Source organism: Syngnathoides biaculeatus, chromosome 13, assembly GCF_019802595.1.
Source record: "Syngnathoides biaculeatus isolate LvHL_M chromosome 13, ASM1980259v1, whole genome shotgun sequence".
Lineage (NCBI taxonomy): Eukaryota > Metazoa > Chordata > Actinopteri > Syngnathiformes > Syngnathidae > Syngnathoides > Syngnathoides biaculeatus.
In genome coordinates, this window is record NC_084652.1 from 12,436,983 (window position 1) to 12,459,321 (window position 22,339).

The following is a 22,339-nucleotide window of genomic DNA, read 5'->3' on the forward strand; positions in this document are numbered from 1 at the left end:
TTCTTATTGACCCAAAAGCCAAAGAGGACAAGAATAAAAAAAAAAACTGGAGGTACCCACAGTATTTGATGGGATTGATTTTTCTGAACACCCTCTGATGTCAAATTCAGAAGACATTTTCATTTTACATTGGAGTTTAAAATGGTGTTGTTGCCATTAAACACAGGTCCAGCCATCCATCCATTTTCTTTGCCGCCTTTCCTCACGAGGGTCGTGGGGAGTGCTGGCGCCTATCCTAGCTGTCAACATGCAGGATTCAGGGTACACCTTAAACTGGATGCCAGCCAATTGCAGGGCACATGGAGACAGACATCAGTTGCACTCACAATCACACCCATGGGCAATTTAGAGTGTCCAATTAATGTTACAAGTTTTTGGGATGTTTGAGGAAACCCACGCAGGCATGGGGAGAACATGCAAACTCCACACAGGCGGGTCCAGGATTGAAACCCAGAATTCAGAACAGTGGGGCCAACGCTGTACCAGCTGGACCACCGTGCTGCCTAAACACAGGTATCATATTTAAATATAAAATTTCAAATTTTTCATTTCAGCTATTAAAGAACAAAAACAACAAATAAAAGGAAAAATTGAGGTTTCAAACTACTGTCCTTGATATAAAGAAGCAGTAGTTTGACCGAGACTAGACATGGACAGCACAGAAATTTGGACGGTAAAGTAGCTACAAAAACAACCTCTGGATTAAACCTTCGTCATCATCAAAATTCATTTTGATGTTAAAAAGTAGAATACTGTTCTTCAATAATAACATAATATATAGGAAATAATAGCTGTTTAAAGTTGAGGCCTGAAAAGTCTTAGCAGGCAAAAAGCTTGTAGTGCTAATTTTGTGCGCTTCAAAGGCTTTCAGTCCAAAGCAGCATTCGTAAACCTACGCAGCATATTTTAAATAAGCACAAGCACCGGCATAAATAATGAATTTTGCAGTGGTTACAATTTAACACTCTCCTGCACAGGGCCACAGCAAAATAGTGTGTCCAATTTGTGCTGAAGAGCACACAACAAGCTTTGTATCCTTTTGATTCTTTTTTTTTTTCTACACACATTTCCAGCCATGGGCACTAGGATGTTGCAAAAATATTACAACACAGTTTGGGAAAATAAAAAATAAACATTAAAATCTAAGTAGAAAGGTGCAAGTACAAAGTTTTGCATATTGATCCAGGCCTTGGGAGCTTTCAGTGAAGGCCAGGAATGTTAAATAAAAGGTTCCAAATTGAAATTACAGTACAGTATTTTGTCTTCTGGTTTTCTATGCTTGATTTTTGTTCTTGTACTGCTGCCAGAGACATTCATCGCCCTCAAATACATTTAAAATGAAACAAAACCTACAAATACCTAAAATGGTCTATATTTGAACACTGCACGTATCTCCAGGCCTAGTAAGTGGGAAGAGGAATCCAGATGGCGGCTCCCTGGTAGTGTTACCGAGGAATGTAGTGGACGAAGGGAGCCATTGAAAAAGAGATCGGACGTGTCGTCAAACGTTGGCCAGCTCCTCAGCTTCGTCTCTGCTCTCGTTAATGTCGGCCAGAGTCCTGACGAAACGAGTCCATTCGTCAGCCTTGGGCACGCAGATTTGCTGCAAAAAGACAAAAGCCATTGAACACATGAAAAAGCAACTTGTACTCTACTGATAAATTGCCACTGTCATGAAATGGATGATTTTTAGGATGTTATTAATGAAAAAACTGCAGCCGGTATAAACCCATCCGTTTTTTCAGTACAAAAAATGATTATGGTGTATATGGCTTTTTGTAACTCCCGCCATGAAAATCCTCTGAGAGATTTGTTTTAAACTGAAGCAGGAAGTTATTTTGGAAGCTGTAGCGCGCTCAAGCAGACTTGTTTGTTTCTATAAGTTTTACCTGCGGGAAGGTAGCTCGTTGTTGCCGGCTTGATGCATATTGCTCGAACACTCAGGACGATGGATTTACTCATCATAAGTTTCCAACAGACCCGGCCGGTTCTTCGTGAAAAATGGATTGCACGGGTGCAAAGGACGAGAGCTTCGTGGGTTCCAAATGACGGGTAGGTGTGCATACAGCTACTAAAAAAACAATAGTTGGGGGGAGGACGTAATCCTTTCAGAATGTAACAAAAGATCCGCGTCCGTAAGTCAGAGGTGCTAAATGTGTTGATGTGCCCTTCGGGGCCCTGTCCGCCGATTATGGCTTCGGCCAAGCTTCCATGTCCCATAGAAGATGGACGGACGAGCCGCCGCCGAAGCCGTGCCTCACAGAAGAGCACGGCGTCGGCCGGGCTGGCTCATACATGCTGTCTGGGAGTCTGTTGTTAGTTAGACGTGATCATCTCAATATGGCTTGAAAATATAGGGTAATATTGCCACGGACACTTCATCCGATTGTGGGATGTTCTCTTCTTAGAAAAGAGCTTCCGTGTCTGAAGGGGCGTGTCCCACAGTATGGTGACGTCACGGACAGTAGATGCAGCCAATATAGCGACCGCTTGGATGTCGAATGACACTTCCGCAAGTTTGCGCATGGATGACGCGCTCTCCGCTCATATTTATTTTTTCGTATAGACATTGAAGTGAAAAATGTATGTGTACTTTTAATTTCAATATCTATTTTAGAATGTTTATGGGGATGACACTTGGACTTAAGAGTGTTAGGGTTAGAGTTACAGAATGTTTAAACTTGTAAATTAAGGCAACATTTACTTTTACTCCCCTTTTTCAAAACAGGTAACTACTCTTGTGACGAACAGAAGACCCAGAAAATGAGGAGTGCTTTAGTTTAGGTCCCAGTACATCTATCAGCATGTTAGTATATGCACGCTATTTATCATCTTTCATGAAAATACTGATTGATTTGACGTTTGGTCTTACACTACTAGTGCATTAATATGATAAGAATAGCTAACAGATTCAAGCTCTCACCTCGCCCACGTCGTACACCTGCACTTGTCCCTCAGAGTCTCCTGTGGCGATCTCTTTTCCGGAGGGAGCCCACCGCACACAGTTCAGCGCCGGAGCACCTTCCACATACACGCTGGCAGTGGGAACCTGAGGAACCACAAGCTCATTCGTGAGAAAACCATTTAAAGCTCCACCTTTTCACATAGTACTTGGCATACTGGGCATACCTCCGTGTCATTGTTGAGGTTCCACAGGTCCAGACGTCCAGCAAGGTCCACACAAGCAAAGAGTGCAGGATGCGTTGGAGACCACATGGCATCGTACACGTAGTCGCAGCAATCCTCAAACGAGTACAGCGGGCGTGTGCTCTGTAGAGAGAACACCACAGATAGCCATAAAAACCCTGTACAGTAAACCCTTGTTCATCAAGGGAGGTACATTTCAGATCCAATCGCAATAAGTGAAATTCCACTGTAATTATAACTTCTATTTTCCCCTTATTTTTTGTATTATTATAATCCTGAACTGCAACATATCACTGACTCTGTGTTTGTGTAAATGTCTCACTTTGGTGCTCCAGAGTTTGACGGTCCAGTCGAAAGAAGAGGAGATGAATAGATGGGAGAAGTCCACCGGTCCTCCTGCGGTGTGATAGCTCAGGCCCGTCACTGGACCGTGGTGGCCTTCGAACACCTCAGTGATGCCCGCCTTACTGAAAGGCACAAGGATTACAATAAAATCAGCATTGTTTCAAACAAAATGAAATTCGGTATCAGGGTCTTCAGTGGGGATGTTTACCCAACAAAATCCAGTTTTTAATGCCACCACTATCATGTTATAATATAGAAATCATCAGCACTATAAAGAAAAAAAAAACACATTATAACAGCAAAACACTGTGCCACAACAGCATCCTGAGCACTTCAGAATTCATATTTATTCAAAAACCACAATAAAGCATTCAATCAAATGTTATACTTTCACTCGTGAGACCGGAAGACGAATGCAAGCTTTCGAGTGTCAACCTTTAAATTAGTGAATGGTGTTAATGACCGATTTCCGCCACGTTGATCAAATCATGTTACGATGCAACTATTTTGATAATTGATTAATCGTTTAGAGCCATTGTTAACCGTAATTGCCGGCCTAAAAGCCATGGCAGTTTTCACACGCTTTCAACCCTGTGGTTTCCGCGGTGATGCTGCTAATTTGTGCATTTTTTTCTAACGGCCTCAAGGGGGCACTCAAGCAGAAAAGCTAAGAGTGAGATCGGTGGAATATATGTGCAGAGGAAGTGACTTACTGGTCCTGTTAGTGCTGCGTTAGCGTGTTACGGCCGTGTCTCAGTGATTTTTACTGCTATGTTTTTTAACCGGCCTGTTAGCGCGGCGGCACTAGCGTCAAACTCTCTGTGTACTGTCTTTCTTTGTAAATATGGTGCGTTTCAATGTGGGCACTTCCGGCTTTTACACAGCTGCGGCGTATGTATGCACCAAATGGTATTTCCTTTACAAATATACTGGGTGAGGCTCATAACCAGGTGCACTCTGTAGGCCGGGAATTACGGTACTTGTTTTTCTTCCCCTGCCCCCTCTCTTTTCTGGGGGAACCAACAATCCACGAAAACATTAGCGGTGGTTTGTCCCCACTTGTTAAAAAAAAAAAAAAAATTGTAATAAAAATTCCCGATGCAATCATAATGGGTGTCAATTATCTACAGATTTTTTTCCATTTGCAGTCTGACCTTCTCCTTATTCCATTTGACTAGTGGGGGTCTAATGTGTCTAAAATTGTTTTGTCCAAATTCAATAATCAACAAAATAAATAAAATATAACAGTGATAGCCGTCGCTACATTATGCCCAACCAATCAAAGGATGGGAAAATGGTGTCGAGGGCCAACACTCTGCCCTTGTGAGGACATGTTTAAACAATCACAATGCCGATTGAGTTAAAAGTACACTAGTGATTGTGAAGGCCCTGGGCATACTGGATTCCCATGGCAATGTAGAAGCTAAAATCTGTGGCGGGGTCTTGATGCCACATTATAAGAACTCACCTCCCATGGCGACAGGCGGTATAGACTGACCCGTCCTCGCTCCCTACTATGAAGTTGTTCACATCACCTAGCGGGAAGGCCATGGAGGTCACAGCCACTGACTTGCTCTGCTTGAACACCAGTTCCAAACTGTCCTATTTGGGGGCAAACACCAGAAGACTTTCATAAAGTGTCTCATGTGGCTCTCAACAAGGAGGCTATGATGCTCGTACCTGTGGCTGTGACAACATGTCCAGGCTCCACGAGCACAGCTTGCCATCTGTAGAAATGCTGATCAGGTTGTTGGCGTTCTGGGTTCCCACCACGTTCACACAGTAGACTGGGTGCTGCAAGACAACAAAGTATCAAGTACCACACAAACTCTGTGGTGTGTTGGTACAAAGTGAACTATTGAGCATTACAGTGTGTGCAGCAGCAGACAGCGGGGTTCTCTGGACAGGGGTTCGCTTGTTGCTGCGGTTGTCCCATAAGACAATCTGTCCCGAGTAGGTGCCACCCACCACCAGATTGGGGTGAAACTTCGCAAAGCCAGCTGACATCACCTCTGACTGTAAAAAAGGGACACAAAACAATCCAATTCTGGTCACTATTTCAAGGTGTACTCAATTATTCTTTAATAATCGCGGCAAGCAGAATGTGAACTCCTTTTTACCTGGCAGTGGAATATGTACTCAGGTGTGCTCTTCTTATATTTCTGGTTCCAGACCAGTGCAACTCCATCAGGTTCGTGAGGAGAGTCCTCATTGTTGTTGTAGGAGGCCACAAGTAGCTCGGGGTACTGGTGAAATACAATAACCTTCTTAGTTCAGTGTGATTTACAACAGACCATAGTAATTGCCCTATTATACTGCAGTTGACCTATCAAGGTTTGACAATATCTTCTAGTTTGTTTCAATAAGATTAAGCCTTAAGATATTTGTAAAAATGGTTACTATACACTCTCACTACATTATTTGGAGACTCTTATATTGGCCTTAGATGTGATTGTGGGTGCCAATGGTTATTTGTTTCTATATACGCAGTTCAGAGTGCACCCCCGTCTCCTGCCCGAAGATAGCTGGGATAGGCTCGAGCATTTGCGTGACGCTTGTGAGGATAACCAGCTCAGATAATGTACGGAAAGATGTATGCCCCCGCTATATGGGAGATATCCACCTGTCAGGTGAATCTGGAATGTAACTGCCACGATGAATAGGGGATTACCGTAATTTCCGGCCTATAAACCGCAATTTATTTCACACGCTTTCAACCCTGCGGTTTGTGCGTGATGCGGGTAATTTGTGCATTTTTTCTAATGGCCTCTAGCGGGCACTCGAGCGGAAAAGGTCAGAGTGAGACCGGTAGAATATATGTGCCGAGGAAGTGACTTTTATCGGTATGTTTGTTTTTTAACCAACCCTAGCGTGTCTCAGTGATTTTTACCGGTATATGTTTTTTTAAACCGGCACTGTTAGCGCCGTGCTAGTGTTAGCATCGCGCTAACAGGCCTAGGTGTGATTGTGAGTCCTGCTGTGTTACTGTCACGTCTCAGTGATTTAGGTATGTTTATTTTCAACCGACCCTGTAAGTGCTGTGCTACCGTGTTGCTACTGTGTAGTTGCCGCGGCTGTTTTTTTTTTTTTTTACCAGCCCTGTTCGTGCTACCGTGTTGTTGCTATGTTAAGATAAAATAAGGTATTAAAACTTTGTAAACTCTTTCTGTGTACTGTCTTTTTTGTAAATATCTCATGTTTAAATGTGCGTTTCAATGTGGGCACCTGCGGCTTTTACACAGGTGTGGCTTATGTATGTACCAAATTGTATTTCCTTTACAAATGCCCTGCGTGAGTCTTTTAATCATGTTCACTCTGTAGGCCAGAAATTACTGTAAGTAATCTGTGTCAAAATAGGACATAATCTATTGCAAACCCACCTGAGGGGACCAGTCCAGACAAGTGACCACTCTGTTTTTGGTCCAGCGTTCATCAGCAAACTGTCTGTTCAGAACCAGCTTGGCGCCAGCCTGCAGGTCCCTGTATAGGACAGAATACGTTAAGGGTCCTGCATTTCATCCTCCTCTCTGGAGTTGCGTCCCCCACAGTGAGCCTCACCCCTCCTTGTCCTCCAAATCTCGCCCGCTGTAGTCAAAGCAGACGTCCACCTGCTCGGACAACGCTCGCTCCACAATCCTGCTGCCTCGCTCGAAAAATGCCAGGAAGTCCTCGGAGTGCAGGACCTGCAGCTTCTCTTCTTCTGTCAGTTCTTTGGGGGTGTCTAACACACAGCGGACAACATCGTTTCTGAGTATACTCGTACTATTCAAACTTTTTCAAGTAATTATTTTCATTTGTATTGTCTTGACAGTGCTCATACAACGTTTACAAATATCAAACTCAAACCCTTATTGTTAGACATTATATGATAAGCTTTTCCATGAATCCCGTTTCAATTGACCCCTCCGTACAGGGCACTTAACCACGCCTCCTGAAGTGACATCACGCCACGTGGGCTGACGTCAGACAAACAATTAGGAAAAATATCGGTGCAGCAAGAAAGGAATAGAGCGAAACTGTCCGATTTACCAGCTGATTTCTCAATCGCATTCTTAGCTAACAGTGAAATATCGTTGAAAAGCATACAGCAGGGCTTCAAGTATTTCAGCGAGCGGTATTTCAATGGTATTTACATTCATATCGACGGAGAAACCATTGATATTAGCGCGAGATCTTTCCAGAGTCAGAGGAAGACCGAGAAGCCACGTAATATAATATATTATAACCCAAAGACGAATTCGTCATTGACAGTTTCCTATTTTCGTGTTACATATCACACTTGTGTGCAGAATCTGTATATGTATCTGTATAGCCGTTTGTGAACCACCGTATGAAGGAAAAGAAGGCGAGGCTTGATTTACGAGTTGTTTGTCTCGTTTTCTTTGTGTAACGTCACACGCTCCCCTCAATAATTATTCTTGCATTAGTGCCGAAACTACGTAAGTCCCGACAGAGTACGACAATCACTACTTTAGTGTCCTCAAACATCCTTCCTTCAGTCTTGGTGTCTCGGTGCACGTCGAAGGCTTTTAGGACTGCTAGTCCGGTTTAGCTTCGCTAATTAGCCGCGAACAAAGGGACACGTTTGTGCAGTCAGATCATCGCAAAATATCGCTCAACACAGACCAAGTGTGACAATCATTCACACGTAGCTATATTATGCAAGCGAAGAACTGCTAATTCATTTATATGAGACAAGTATTGAAAATCAAATATAGGGCTTACCTTCGTGCAAACATATCTGTTCCGGTTGATGGATTCAGTTGATCATGCGGTCTTCCTCAAAGTTTTATCCATCAAAGACATTTTTCGTACTCGGTCTTCTGTTCCGGTTGATTTTAGATGGATTCAGTTGATGATGCGGTCTTACACAAAGTTTGATCCATCAAAGACATTTTTCGTACTGGGTCTTCGGTTTTGGAAAGTATAAGAATTTAACTCCACCAACTAGCCTTTCAGGATACCTGTCGTCACTATTATAAAGTCCGTGACTACACCTCTTAACCATATTTTTTGTTAAAGAACCCAAATACGCGATAAAACGCCAACAGAAGCTATACTGGACCATCCAGCCAGCGTTGTCTGAGATTTGATTCCGAGATTATGCAGATCTCTGGCCTCTGATTGGTCAATGACGCGGATTGCGCAACATCGACGGAGGGGTCAATTATTGGAAGTTATAGAAAGTTTGACTTGACCTGACTTTGTCTAATTATTCATTACAGACATTACCTTCCTCATGTTGGTCATCCTGGTCTTCCTTTGCCTCGTGAGCGTCCTCTGTTGGAGAGGGTGCAGTTATCTCATCATCCTCATCCTCATCTGTAGAACACACACAGCAACATAATGTAAGTACATTTATATATAATGATACATTACACACATAAAATACCATAAAGCCGCCCATATTTATGGTTTGGCATTTGGGCTTTTATCGAATATTTGGGGAAGCTATCCTCCGTTTTTTGTGAAAAAACTTATCCTTTCAAGTGTTTTTATGTTCGAGCCAAAAGCATTGAAGTTATTACTTTTTGTTAGGGTTAATTAACTGACAGCATTTGTCCCATTATGTTGAGTGTCTTTGAATGCCCCTCATGCAACCAAAAATGAAAGTATGTTTCTGATTCTCTCTTGATGCAAGCTACTTATCATACCTAATGTAATTTGCCTGTGTTCTATAATGTTTATTGTCGTGTTTAAACGCCAAAACATGAATTTAATGTTTTGTTTATGCTTTATGTTATTTAAGACAGTATGACAGCTAATATAATTGATGGTATGGTTGTTTTTAACAAGTTATCTGAATAAAGATGTTTACGTAGCATGGGTTCATGATTGTATACATATTGAATGCATGGCATTGACGCTTTATTAGACCCTCTGTTTTAAGTTATTGGCGCCATCATCTATTTGAAATCACAAACTCCTTTTAGCGAGGCATCAATTATGAGTAGGGGTTTACTTTAAAAGGGTTAAAAATGTGTTTATGTGTATTTGCTTACCTGCTTTTTGATCAGTGTGCGCTTCAGTAGGGGTCTGGGTTTCTTTTGAGTAGGACACCATTTCTTTGGGGATAATGTCCACTTGGGTTATTTTGGACATGCCGAGCCTCACAGCCCCGCGCCTGCATTGATTTGCATCACAGCGGACATAAACACACAACCAAGATAGCAATACAAGAAAGAACTTGAGATGAGAGGAAACATGATGATGAAGGTTTACAGAGATATTACTAACACTCAAATATATTTGGACCCTTTTGAGATGAAACTACAGAAGCTAATTAAAGCTGCTAGCTACGGCAGGTGAGAGGAGGAGCAGTACCCCATTAGCTCAGAGTCGGAGTGGAGTTGCAGAGTAGAGGGGTCAGGATCCCAATGCAATGTCCTTAAGGGGCCAAACCACCAGACGAAGTTAGCAAGAGACACAGAAACAGAAGAAAGAGGACACGTGGACAGCAGCAGGACGGAACCGACCACATGAGAAGACGGGTCAGAGGTGAGGTGTGATACAGTTCAAGGTGGAGGAGAAAGTAAAATAAAGAAGGCAAGGAAGAAAGGGAGAGAAGAAATGCATGTTAGTCGAGTAGACAACAGCATGCTGGTGAAAAGGCAGAGAGGGCAAAAGTCAGCATTTATCAAATACGTTCACTGGACACAACATTAGGTACACCTGCAATATCTACAGCGGGGCTGTGGAAACATTTCTGCTCAAGGCCCACATTTCATTTTTAAAATGAAAAAAAAATGGGCTCGGTCTGGTGCAGATATTAAAAAAAATATATGTGCGTGTGTGTGTGTGTATATAGATATATATATATATATATATATATATATATATATATATATATATATGTGTGTGTGTGTGTGTGGTGTGTGTGTATATATATATATATATATATATATATATATATATATATATAGATATATATATATATATATATATCTATATATATATATATATATTATATATATATATATATAGATATATATATATATAATATATATATATATATATATATATATATATGGCCCTGTAGCTCAGCGGTAAGAGCACTGGTTTGGTAAACCAGGGGTTGTGGGTTCGTATCCCACTGGGCCTCCACTCCCTGAGAAGGGTTGCGTCAGGAAGGGCATCCGGCGTAAAAATTGTGCCAAACATATATGTGCGTTCATCTGAGATGACACGCTGTGGCGACCCCGAAAGGGACAAGCCGAAAGATACTTACTATATATATATATATGTGTGTGTGTGTGTCTGTGTTTAAATATTCTTTGTTGAATGACTTTTAAATGACTTTCAATTACTTTGCTACAATGTGTTTGGAAGATAGTATGTTTTAATAATAATGGTTATGTCTCATTTTTTCAATGTTATTTAGGATTAATTTGATGAATCAATTATTTATTAATAGGCTCCAGCATGCCCCACGACCCTTGTGAGGATAAGCGGCAAAGAAAATGGAAAGATGGATTATTTAAAAGATGCAGCACTTCCATGCTTTTACAAAAATGTTTTACTCATACTTACAGGTATATTCAAATTAAGTTAATCCAATTATTTAATGTGATACATTTAAAAAACCTGAATGAATTAAACAAATATTACAGTCTTGACCTGCTCTACAATAATGAAATCTATTAAAATATCTGTAACCAAATTTCTGTTTTTACAAAAAATAATGCTCAGTTTTGAGTACCATTAACAAAAAGTTACATTGTTCATTATTGTGCTTTGAGATTTGTAGCTCTGCATCACAATGACACAATGTATATATGTCCAAATGGTGGAAACACATTACAATACTATATTTTTACATTAACATTTAAATTAATACCTCTCACAGTACCACTCAAAGTACACATGACCACAACTTTAAAACTGGCAGAGACTGAATGTCCATCACTGTAGGTGTACCTTATGAAGTGTGTGGTTAACCGTGTTAGCCCACTCTTTCTCACACACTGACAAATACAGCATGCATAAGCACCAGATATGTAATAATCAACTTTTCAAATACAAAAAACACACACCTGGGTCCTGCGTTTCCATCCCCAGAATCCTGGCTTCCCGCGTCGCTGGCCACTGATTTGTTGGAGGGAGACATGGGGGCGGGGACTAGGTAGTGAAATAGACAGGTATCCTCTGTTACTACCCTCAGGGGTTGAGCTGTGGCTGTGTGACCAGCGGGGATGGGAGTGAGTGGGAGAGTGAGGCAGGGCGCGGGGGTGTAAGAGTAATAGTGGCGAGTGGATGAGTGAGGCATGCAAGCAAGGAGGACAAGACAAAGACACACACACAGATTGGGGAGAGAAGAAAGAATGAACATAAATGATAGGCAGACTTAGGTGTCATGCACAAAATGGTCAGATCATGTGTGAGGTGACAGGGGTGAATACAACTTAGTCAAACTGAAACGTTAAGAGTTTGTTAAAGTTGCAGCAGATCAAGCAGTCCATAAGTGGTGATTCTGGATGCTGTTGTACTGTGATACTCTTACCGTTGATACTGTACATACAGTGGTACTTTGACTTAAGAGTTGAATTTGTTCTGTGACAAATCTCATGCTTGAAAACACTTGTATCGGAAATCATCTTCCCACATTGGAAAAAAAAAACCTTTCATTATAAAAATTGTACTCAACTCAACATTATTGAATAAAAACACAATAGTAATAACATTTGTTTCATATAGCCTGGAAACACTGAAAATGCGAGCATAAAAAACTGCTGCACTTAATATTTTATCCTTCCTTGTTCTTCATCTTCAGTGGAGATTATTGGCATTTGCTTGGCGCCATTTAGTGGTGGGGGTCCGACGGTGACAAAAAAAAAAGAATAAAATCGGTCAAGCAACGCCTCATAATTTGAAAGATTTGTAAATTGGGGCACTTGTAAGTCAAAGTACGACTGGGGTGAATTAAATCATAAGCATGCTGGTTTTGTGTGTGTGTGTGTGTGTGTATACCGTGTTGTATGTCTGGGGTGATGCCAACACTCTGCAGCAAAGCCTCAGCCTCCTTCCTTTTCTTCTCCAGGTCCGAGTCTTCGGCGCCTGCATCCACAGCACGCTTGGAGTCTCCCTGGAGAGGACAAGGACAAGCTCAAGGACCAGTTCTGACTTATTTATCGGCATTAGTCCAACTAACATCCTTCTTCTTCTTCTCCTCTTCTTTTCTCTTCTTCTCCTCTCGAATCTGGGCGATACGCTGTTTCTTTCTCTCAAGCTCGGCCTTCAGCTCACTCTTGTCAGACATACTGCGGGAAGATATCAGCATTTCCTTAACAAATTATGCAAGTAGGTACAGTCCATTTCATTTATGTAGCAAGTATCATTAAAACGACTCACAAAGTGATTAAAATGGCAAACATTATACATTATACAGTTCCTTCAAAGAAAAATTGAAATGATTTAAAACCATCATGAATGATCTCACACGAAATGTCCGCATAAGACTTCAGCAAAATTTATTTTAAATATTCAACTGTCTTGTGTTTTATGTTTAAAATGAATTTACACAGCACTTTTTTTCCAGCTGTGATAGTTGTTAAAGTGGTAAAACTAAGATGAGATGAGCGTGTCCTGGTGTACAGAATGTGAAGCAAAACGTGCGAGATGAAAACAGAAAGCTGCCTGAGATTTGACATTTCCCCAATGAAAGAAGAAAGTCTATTTTTAGATACTTTCTTCTTCCGCAGTCAGCTCAAACTACTGTTAGGAAATCAACAGGGTGACAGTAGTGCTCAACAAGTGGCTTGAATAAATGCAATGGCACCTTCACTACGAGTCTAATTTGCTCAATAACCAAGCTCGTAACTATGTAAAAATCAATTTCGCCCCTCTGAAATGTAATTGATCTGTTTCACCCAACAAAAACGGAGCAAATTTTCATTGCATTTTTTTTTAAATAAACATAAACGATAAGAAAGGTGAGTGTGAAATAAAACGGCTTCAAAAAGTGTCACTTACACGTGGAATGATTCATCAAAAACGTATCCGTTTTCAAAATAATCAATTATGTTGGATAATCACAAATTCTTTTATAGACCTTATCTAATTTAAGTTATAAGTGTCCAAATGCACAGAATTTCAGTCTATCAACAGTGAATAATAATTACGTTATAATAACAAAGCAGTAAATGTTTATAATCATATTTATTATAACAAGAGAGCAGACTGTATTATTTTCATATAAATAAGACATTTGCAAATGTTTTTTTGTTCCGGAAAATGATGATCAACATTTTTTCCTAGTTTATGACCTCTTACAGAGCAAACCGTTACATTATCATGCTGCTGTATGATTCTGCAGTTTCTCACCTGTCAATTTTAAATAATCACAATTAGTAGAATGATTTATGGGAATAAAATTTGAGTACATTTTGACATAAAGCATCATAAAATCTTTAATCCTTACCCAATTCTTAAAAACTAGGGTTCGTTTTATTTGTGTAGCACTCTTCTACCAAATGATATTATAGTCTATTTTCATATGAAGGCATTTTGAGTAATATCTACAGAAGTTGAAAAGCTTGTGAATTGGGTCACTTGTAAAGTCAAGGTACCAGTACGCAAGTATATTTGGCTCGGTGCAAATCCTTTATTTGTTTGTGAACAAAACCAGTTTAAGTGATCTCTAGGCTGATATAACGCTTCCAAAAAAAGGCAGTAGAGGCCCTGGGCTTGTCACACTATTAATGTGAAAACAATGTTCTCTTTATACGTGCTCATGACTGAGATTGGGCGTTGTTTTAAAGTAGAATGAAACAACTCGTGAAATAGCCAGGAGGAATAAACATGCCATTGTCACAGATTACAATTAAAATACATAAATACTTTATTATCACGTCCAAAGGGTAAGGGCTAACTCTTGTCCATGTATGACGTCAGTGAGTACACCTAACCTAGATACTCAACCCGCTGTCCTCAACTGGAAATAACAATAGCTGTCAAGACAAATATTACAGATGTTAAAATACAGTGAGGTTTTAGTAAGTTAGTTAGCTTTTGAGAATGGCTTCAAATATGTTTTTCCTCGACAAGCGAACCTACCAAACACGGTTTCATCGAATTAAAACCCTTACTGACAGCCCAGACAATCGGCTAGCTGTCAAGGTTAGCATGCTAATCCGGGATGGCCCCCGAGGAGCGTCGGGAAAGTCAACCGCACCCATTTTTTTGTTCAGAAAAGCGACCAAAAACACACAAGTGGAAGATTAGTAAGGGTATAAACACCTGACGTCCAAGTCAAAGAGTCTGGTGACAAAGCAGCCCGGTTTGCTTTGGTTGGTGTTATTCCTGAAAGGCAGTGATGGGCGGTGATGATGCTGGAAGCTGGTGTGGAAGACACCACCCCGCCTCGCCTGCTGTCTTCGTCGACGCTGGGAATGAAGCAAACCAAGATTGACCGCCACCTACGGGCACACCCGATACGAGCAGACGGTGAACAGAATATTTTATTTGTTCCCACAACTTAAATATTGTATACACGCGAAATACGGTTTTGATTTGTGGGAGTTGAAATTATTAACATGAACAACGTAGACGTCTGGGTGAGCATATGAAGCGCACCCTTGGTGAAACCTTAACCTTTCAATCATTTGGAAGATGCGCTCGATTTGATTACCCATCTGTCCAGGAATGTGCTGATTACACTTATTCACCTATTTTGAACGAAATAACTATAACTTGCACAGAAAATATTAATTTGTCGCTGTAAAATTCCTGCAGCGTACGGACGATTTGTGTTATAGTTACGATTTCGTGGTCACACTGGATAACTTTTACCTGAAATATTTTGCTTTACCTATGAATACCCATCATTTACCTTCAATTCGATGTAATAATTATTTTTTAAACTATGCTTGAATGATAATACCCTAGTTTACACTTGTGTGAATCATTGTAGTTTTCATTTATAACGATATACATTGCACTCCACTTCTTATGTTTCTAATATTCATGTGCTTCAGAATGATTTTGTCCTATTCAAAGTTGTTGTAAATGTTGCTATTGTGGTACGTTATAGGGCTTTCGAACGTTTGCTCTTTTTTTTAATCAATATTTGTGTTTACTAATAACAATATCATGTATTGTATCATGTGTTCTTCAAGAAAAGTAAAATAGTAATGATGCGTCATTTATTCTGATTTAATGACTAAGGCTAATTCCTGTCTTTTGTGTTCAGCAATTATTCAAACGCAAACAGTCTCAGGCACTCAGAAGGTCGACAGTTTGTATGTTATTTTTGTTATAAGGTATTTATGTGCACGGTGAACAATTATTTCAATATGGACATGTGAGTTCATATGTGGTGTTGATTTCTGCGCCTTTTCGGGTGCTTCAGTGACGGATTCGCTGATGCAGTTACTTTATTCTACGCGTGGTGGCGGCACTGACATAGCACAACCCGGAAATGTATTTGTCTTCCGCCCCACCCCACCTCCAAATCCCTTCCGCTGGCAGGCTGTGTCACTTTTGTAGTTCCCAAAGGTTGAGGTGTCAGCGTTGTAGTACAATCTGTCACTGCCGCGGTGCCGTATTGCGTGTCTCCCCCTGCTCCCTGCGTTGGTCCGCCTCTAGAGCAGCGAGCACCAGGGCGTAGCAGCACGCCGCCCGGGGACTGTTTCAACTTGCACCCGGCCGACAAGCTCCGAGTTCGCTAACAAGCCGAACAAGTTGACAGCGGCGTCGGCGAGCTTCCTTCCAGTTAGCCAGCTAGCTTCGCGTAGGAGGGGGCACCGAGAAACCAACAAGTAGCACTCCGGACAAAAGTGAAAAACAGTAAGTAAACACGAACAGAACAAAACTAATGTACATGTTGCTGTCAGAAAACGAAAACAAGCAAACTTAAAGCTGCCCTACCAGTGTCACTGCTATCTGCTGTCACTAGTTTTATCTTATTTTCACCTTGAGAACAATCTTTAAAAATAGCCTGCATGTCCTCTTTAGACAGATTCACGTCCCCCGGACCCCCCTCCAATTGTGTGACTGTGAATTTTCAGCACGTATAGTTGCAAATAACAGTCAGGTTTTGTTGAATTTCCTTATGGAGTCCACAACGGAAGTTTAAAAGGGCTTGGCTTCACTTGGAATGACGCATGAAATAATAAATAATCAATATTTCATTGTATTTCTACTGTATAACACTTCTCACGGTTATTACAAAGTGATAGGCTCGATTATAATACATAGTGACAAAATTATACCGTTATTGCAAGAAAAAAAAAATCTGAGCAATCAAGTCCTACAGGAATTCTTGCTTAAAACAAATGTGTTTTAACTGATTATTAAAAATGTTTACAGAAGAGCCAGCTCTTAGCTAGAAAGTGAAATGCACTACACAGTTTTGAGCCAAATTAGTTTTGAACGTGTGCTGTACAGTGGTTCAATAACACTTTACACAAAACAAAACAAAAATCGCTCTCAGGATAACCGACATAGCCAACATTTAAATACAGTAGCATAGTAGGCCCAAGTGTTTACAAAAAGCAGGCCGGTGTTTTGTCACTCTAACTGTATCCACAGTTAGAACACTGTATTTAAATATAGGAAAATTAGGAAACTTTAAACTATTTTAATAATAGTGCCTGTGTGGGTTTTCACTTGGTATGTGTTATCTCGCACATTCCAAAAACGTGCATGGTAGGCTAATTGAAGACTGTAAATTACCCGTAGGTCTGAATGTGACTGAGAATGATTGTTTATATGTACCCTGCGATTGGCTGGTGAACATTCCAGGGTGTACCCTGCCTTTCGCCCTAAGATAGCTCCATCTAAATAAATGAATCAATGAATTAAAATCAATTCCACATAATTTTTCAGTCAAAGTGCTTTGAAAAGCATTCACTTCAAAAATAATAAATGCAATATTTTTGTACTTTGATATTAAATACAGCTGACCTGTACTTAACATATATTGTACTGGATTTATATATATATATATGTGTGTGGGTGTGTGTCACTGTAACATCCACATTTAATTCAGTAATTCTTTAAAATACCACTAGAGGGTGACCTCTATCACAGGTAGTGGCTGTATCACTGAGGATCACTGTTAAGTTAAATGAACTTTTAATAGATTGATGTAAAACTATGTTTGCTTTCAACACAATTCAAGTTATGTTAAAATGTTATGTAATAGTACAATAAATTATGTAATGTATTTTCAGTACAATAACAAACATTACTAGTTATTATTAATTTGTTTTTTATTATTACAACTAGCATTACTGTCCATTTTTAGTTTTAAATATGATAAATAATGCAATATTTCAACCTCAAATAAGATAAATCTCTACTCCATTAATAAATGTCTTGTTGGGAAGAATTGGGTTTATGACAACATTTCTGACTTTATGGACTGATCCCGTGCCTGTTTCCGTTCCGTGTATCCGTGTAGCAAAATGAAACATTTGCAATTATTTTGCAATCACAATTAACTCAAGGCCTACTGAAATTTTTTCAGAATGAGTTGAGTTCTATCATTAAAGCAAATTCATCCATGTCAATGCTTGAGTTAAATATGGACTGATGGGCTACTACACACTGTACCTAGCATAGATATAAATGTGAGCTCACTGCAGCACATTCATTCTTTGTTCAAAACTACAAAAGACGACACAATCTTGAAATTTTACTCATTGCTAAACGAGCTGGGAGGGCGAGCAATCATATGTGCTTATTCTACATAAGAATGCATTTAAAATGTTGAACAGTATATACATTGGAAAAACCACGGAGCTGCAGAGCTTAAAGGAGTTACAGTATGTCATACTTCCGTGACTTCAAAACATGGGCACGACGCTTAATGACTGCCTCCAAGTCAGCTTGTGATCATCCACGAGTTCCAAAATAGTATTGGGAATGTGTCTCAACATTTGTTATTATAATGTTTATACGACCGGGAATCTTCTCCTTTTCGCTTTTCAATTTTTCCATATGGTTCGCTTGGAGGTCAATATGCTTTGTGGCTCAGATAAAACAAGGTTCAGATCAAAAAATAAAAAGACAGGTACCCATCAACGATCAACAGTAGTGCTTTTTTTTTTTTTTTTTTTTTTTTTAAACTTGAACCATTTCATTGTGCTTCAGGAGCATGCCATAGCAATGAGGAGCAGATAGCGTTTACAAATATCCAACCCAGACACCATGGAGAATGTGGATCCCTGGAAGTAATTGCAGTGGCAGAATTTTTTTTTTTTTTTTTTTTGCCCAAAGTCCCTTATGAGGCATAAACCCCATAGTCACTAGTTATTAGTAGAAGGGTTGATCCCCATGCATGCATGCATGTAGTCAAACAGGACTTGTCACTCCCGTCTTATTTTAGAATCATATGCAGTGAAATGGGCAGGCCCGTTGGTGGCCTTAGGTGCTGACAGTTGAGTGTTGGCAGGGCTGCAACTGTCACTTGTAATTGTGCAGGCTTTTATTTAACTCCTACAGCTGCAATGTTGAGTCAGAAAAAAAATCAAAAGAATCTTACATCCTAGGTGTTTTAATAAAAAATGGCCTCTAGCATTGTTTGTAGTATGTCAGGAGTTGGCGTCTGATAAAACAACGTTGGTAATTATAAACAAACCCCTTTTAAATACAAATATTTTTTTTCCCCTGACAATTGGACAACAGTAATAGACCCATTTTTATAAATTCCTGCAAATCTTACAATTCCTAATGATCACGTCTACAACATACCAGCAAAATTACCTTAACACTGATGAGCTCATTTTGTAATAGGCCCATGGGCTACTTACCATATTGGTGACCTCAACTTTAATTCAAAAAGTGTGTATCGGTTGTGGTGAGAGACTCAGTTGACAGTAACGTAGCAAGGTCAGCTGAAGTCAATAAGAATCTAATAGGCTCGCACCGCTGACTTTGTGCTGTGTCAATACGACGTGACATCAGCCGGGTATCGCCCTCTTCTGGCGCTTCATCAGGTCAGCTGTCATAGTCGTTTATCTTCACCCTTGGCTTAGATGCAGAGCACCAGCATGCCACTTCAGTCCAGAAAGAGGAAACGAGATGTCTCCAACGCGGACAACGAGGTGGGAGAAAGGATTGGGAAAATTCCCAGGTGCACTGTGGTGAGTTAGCACTGTGTATGTGTGTGTGTTTCACGTCTTACTAATTTTATGGGCATTGCACAAAGAGTAAGAGTTTCTTTTGGAGTTAAAAGGTGTTCATGTAGCATTACGGGAACTGAACCTGAAGAAATACATCAACCGCCACAACATTTTTTGAAGTACACACACACACACACACAACAGTGTGGAAATTATCTATTTAAGTGGTCACTCAGTCAATTTCATAATATAGATTCAACACAGTTAATTATTACAGACGTTATTACAGACGTTTGAATATTGCACAAGAAATACTTGAAATGTTTAAGAATTTAGAAATTAGCACGGAATGGGTTGTGTGAATGTTTGTAAGTCTCACTTTTTTAATTTACTAAAATATGTGACCGTCTCCCCGATATTCAAATTTTTTTAGATGCACATCTGTACGTACTTTATACACTACTTTTTTTCTATAGAAAGTTCCAAAGTAGTGCCTCTATTTACAAGTGACCTGGCTTATAATTTCTGAAATATTTTCGTTTTGACGTGGAACCAAAAACTTGAATTACAAGGCAGGATATTTTTATATTTTATATTTTTATTTGGGATTTTCTATTACAGATTTAATTTTGTTTTGACTTTTTTTCCCAATTCATTTTTATTTAGGTTTTATAGTTAGTAGGTTACTTTTTGTTTTTTTTTTCCCCAATCATCCTTAACTTTAGTTTAGCTTTTACGAGTTTGTCTAATAGTTTTATGCAGGATATTTGTTGAGTGTGAGTGACAAAGAAAAACTCAACAAAACAATACAATTTAAAAAAGTCGTGACTTACTACCAGTAATAGATGAACAACCATTTACAAATGAAATACAGGTACTGTATAACAGTCTACAAAATTTGAAGTGGCATAAGTGCAGTACACTGCTTCTAAGTTTAGAGTAGATGTATCACAAAGTATGTAAAAGCATTCATGAGACACAGACTGTACTATGGCCTATGAACCTGCAAACAAATTTGAATACAAGCAGAAGAAACAGTCAGAGCATAGAACAATGGCTCCTAAGCACCATGTAACCTCACATGATTTGTGCGCGGCTCCTTCAGGGGTTGAAGCACCCTGCGCCTTTCGCTGAAGAGCTGGTGCCAGCTAATGCGCAACCCTACGAGAGGGTCACCATGGAGGAGGCCAAACGGGGAACACGGCGTGAGTGATACAATCGTTGATCATTCCTTCCGCTTCATCGTATCAGAATTAATCAGCGATGGTTCCTCTTCCTATTCAGTGGAAAGGCCAGTGCGGGTGTATGCTGATGGAATCTTTGACGTTTTCCACTCAGGACATGCAAGGGCTCTTATGCAGGCCAAAGGCCTCTTCCCAAATACACACCTCATAGTCGGAGGTAAGTCTTTCGAAGTACAATTCGCAACATTGGGCAGCCCTACACAATTCAATGAGATACAATAGAAGAGCTGTATCAAAAAAATCTGCCTTTGCAAAGATAATAATGTTCAGTTTTGATTTACATTGTTGGAAAGGTACTATGGTGCCCGGAGATACAAGTGACCCGACTTAGAAGTACATTACCGTAATTTCTGGCCTACAGAGCGCACCTGATTATAAGCCTCACCCAGTACATTGATAATGGAAATACCATTTGGTACATACATAAGCTGCACCTGTGTAAAAGCTACAAGTGCCCACGTCGAAACCCACATTGAAACACGAGATATTTCCAAGAATTTTTCATATAGTGGTGCTAGTGCGGCGCTGACGCTAGTGCGGCGCTGACGCTAGTGCGGCGCTGACGCTAGTGCGGCGTTGACGCTAGCGCGGCGCTAATGCTAGCATAGCGCCCACAGGGACGGTTAAAAAAATGTACCGGTAAAAATTACTGAGACACGGCAGTAATACAGCAGCAACACGCTAGCACAGCGCTCACAGTAACGCAGCGCTAACAGGGCCGGTTGGAAAAAAAAACATACTGGTAAAAGTCACTTCCTCGGCACATATATTCCACCGGTGTCACTCTTACCTTTTCCGGCCATGTGGCCCTTGCGGCCGTAAGAAAAAATGCGCAAATTAGCCGCATCACCGCATAAGCCGCAGGGTTGAAAGCGTGTGAAAAAAGTCCCGGCTTATAGGCTGGAAATTACAGTTACAGTTTTTCCAGGCACGACCTGTCATTCGAATGTTTTTTCCCTTTCTTTTTTCCCCACAACAAACTGTGTTTTTTTGAGACTGTGAACACTTCTTCTTCTTCAAAAAAAAAAAGAGGCTTCAAGCTGTTAACTGTAATTTGCAGTTGAAGTTTACTCTCAGACTAAATAGCTGGGATGGCCTGCAGGACTCCTGCAACCCTCATGAGGATAAGTGGCTCAGAAAATGGATGGATGGATGGATATTTGAAACAACCACATATGTCCCATTTATCCATTTTCTGAGCCGCTTATCCTCTTGAGAGTCCCGGGAGTGCTGGAGCCAATCATTGGGCAGGATACACCCTGAACTGATTGCCAGCCAATCGCAGGACACGTAGACAGACACCAATAGCACTCACAATCACGCCTCGGGGCAATTTAGAGTCTCCATTGAATGGATGTTTTTGGGGATATGAGAGGAAACCAGAGTGCCTGGAGAGAACCAATCCAGGCACAGGGAGAACGTGCAAACTCCACACAGGCACTGCGGGATCGAACCCCGATCCTCAGAACTGTGAGGTCAACATTCTTCAGCTGCACCACCGTGTCGCCCAACCACATTCAGTGCCATGAAAAAGTATTG

The 22,339-nt window shown here is 40.4% G+C and overlaps 2 protein-coding genes across 4 annotated transcripts in view; one reads left to right on the plus strand and one right to left on the minus strand.

The window, feature by feature from the left end:
• Window positions 1-138: 138 nt before the first annotated feature.
• On the minus strand, window positions 139-19,355 carry LOC133510506 (cytoplasmic dynein 1 intermediate chain 2-like). 2 transcript variants are annotated; one of them, XM_061838483.1, is made up of 17 exons: window positions 19,245-19,355; window positions 14,728-14,906; window positions 12,641-12,749; window positions 12,460-12,574; window positions 11,526-11,610; window positions 9,495-9,616; window positions 8,725-8,814; window positions 7,051-7,213; window positions 6,873-6,972; window positions 5,613-5,738; window positions 5,362-5,508; window positions 5,173-5,286; window positions 4,961-5,094; window positions 3,470-3,614; window positions 3,130-3,270; window positions 2,924-3,049; window positions 139-1,603 (listed from the first exon to the last, which is right to left on the minus strand). In XM_061838483.1, the coding sequence occupies exons 1-17, from the start codon at window positions 19,245-19,247 to the stop codon at window positions 1,502-1,504; spliced, it is 2,001 nt and encodes a 666-aa protein (XP_061694467.1). In that variant the 5' UTR covers window positions 19,248-19,355; the 3' UTR covers window positions 139-1,501. The 2 variants fall into 2 exon arrangements, with proteins under 2 accessions (XP_061694467.1, XP_061694466.1); XM_061838482.1 differs by having other exon boundaries at window positions 11,526-11,667.
• The window catches only part of pcyt1aa (phosphate cytidylyltransferase 1A, choline a), a 13,437-nt gene continuing 7,010 nt past the window's right edge, over window positions 15,913-22,339 (plus strand). The window contains exons 1-4 of one of the 2 annotated variants that reach the window (XM_061838485.1): window positions 15,913-16,275; window positions 19,470-19,538; window positions 20,662-20,761; window positions 20,841-20,957. In XM_061838485.1, coding sequence (XP_061694469.1) covers window positions 19,470-19,538; window positions 20,662-20,761; window positions 20,841-20,957 — 286 coding nt within the window. In that variant the 5' untranslated portion in view covers window positions 15,913-16,275. Of the gene's footprint in view, window positions 16,276-19,469; window positions 19,578-20,661; window positions 20,762-20,840; window positions 20,958-22,339 lie in introns of both variants that reach the window. The other variant, XM_061838484.1, reaches the window with a different exon arrangement.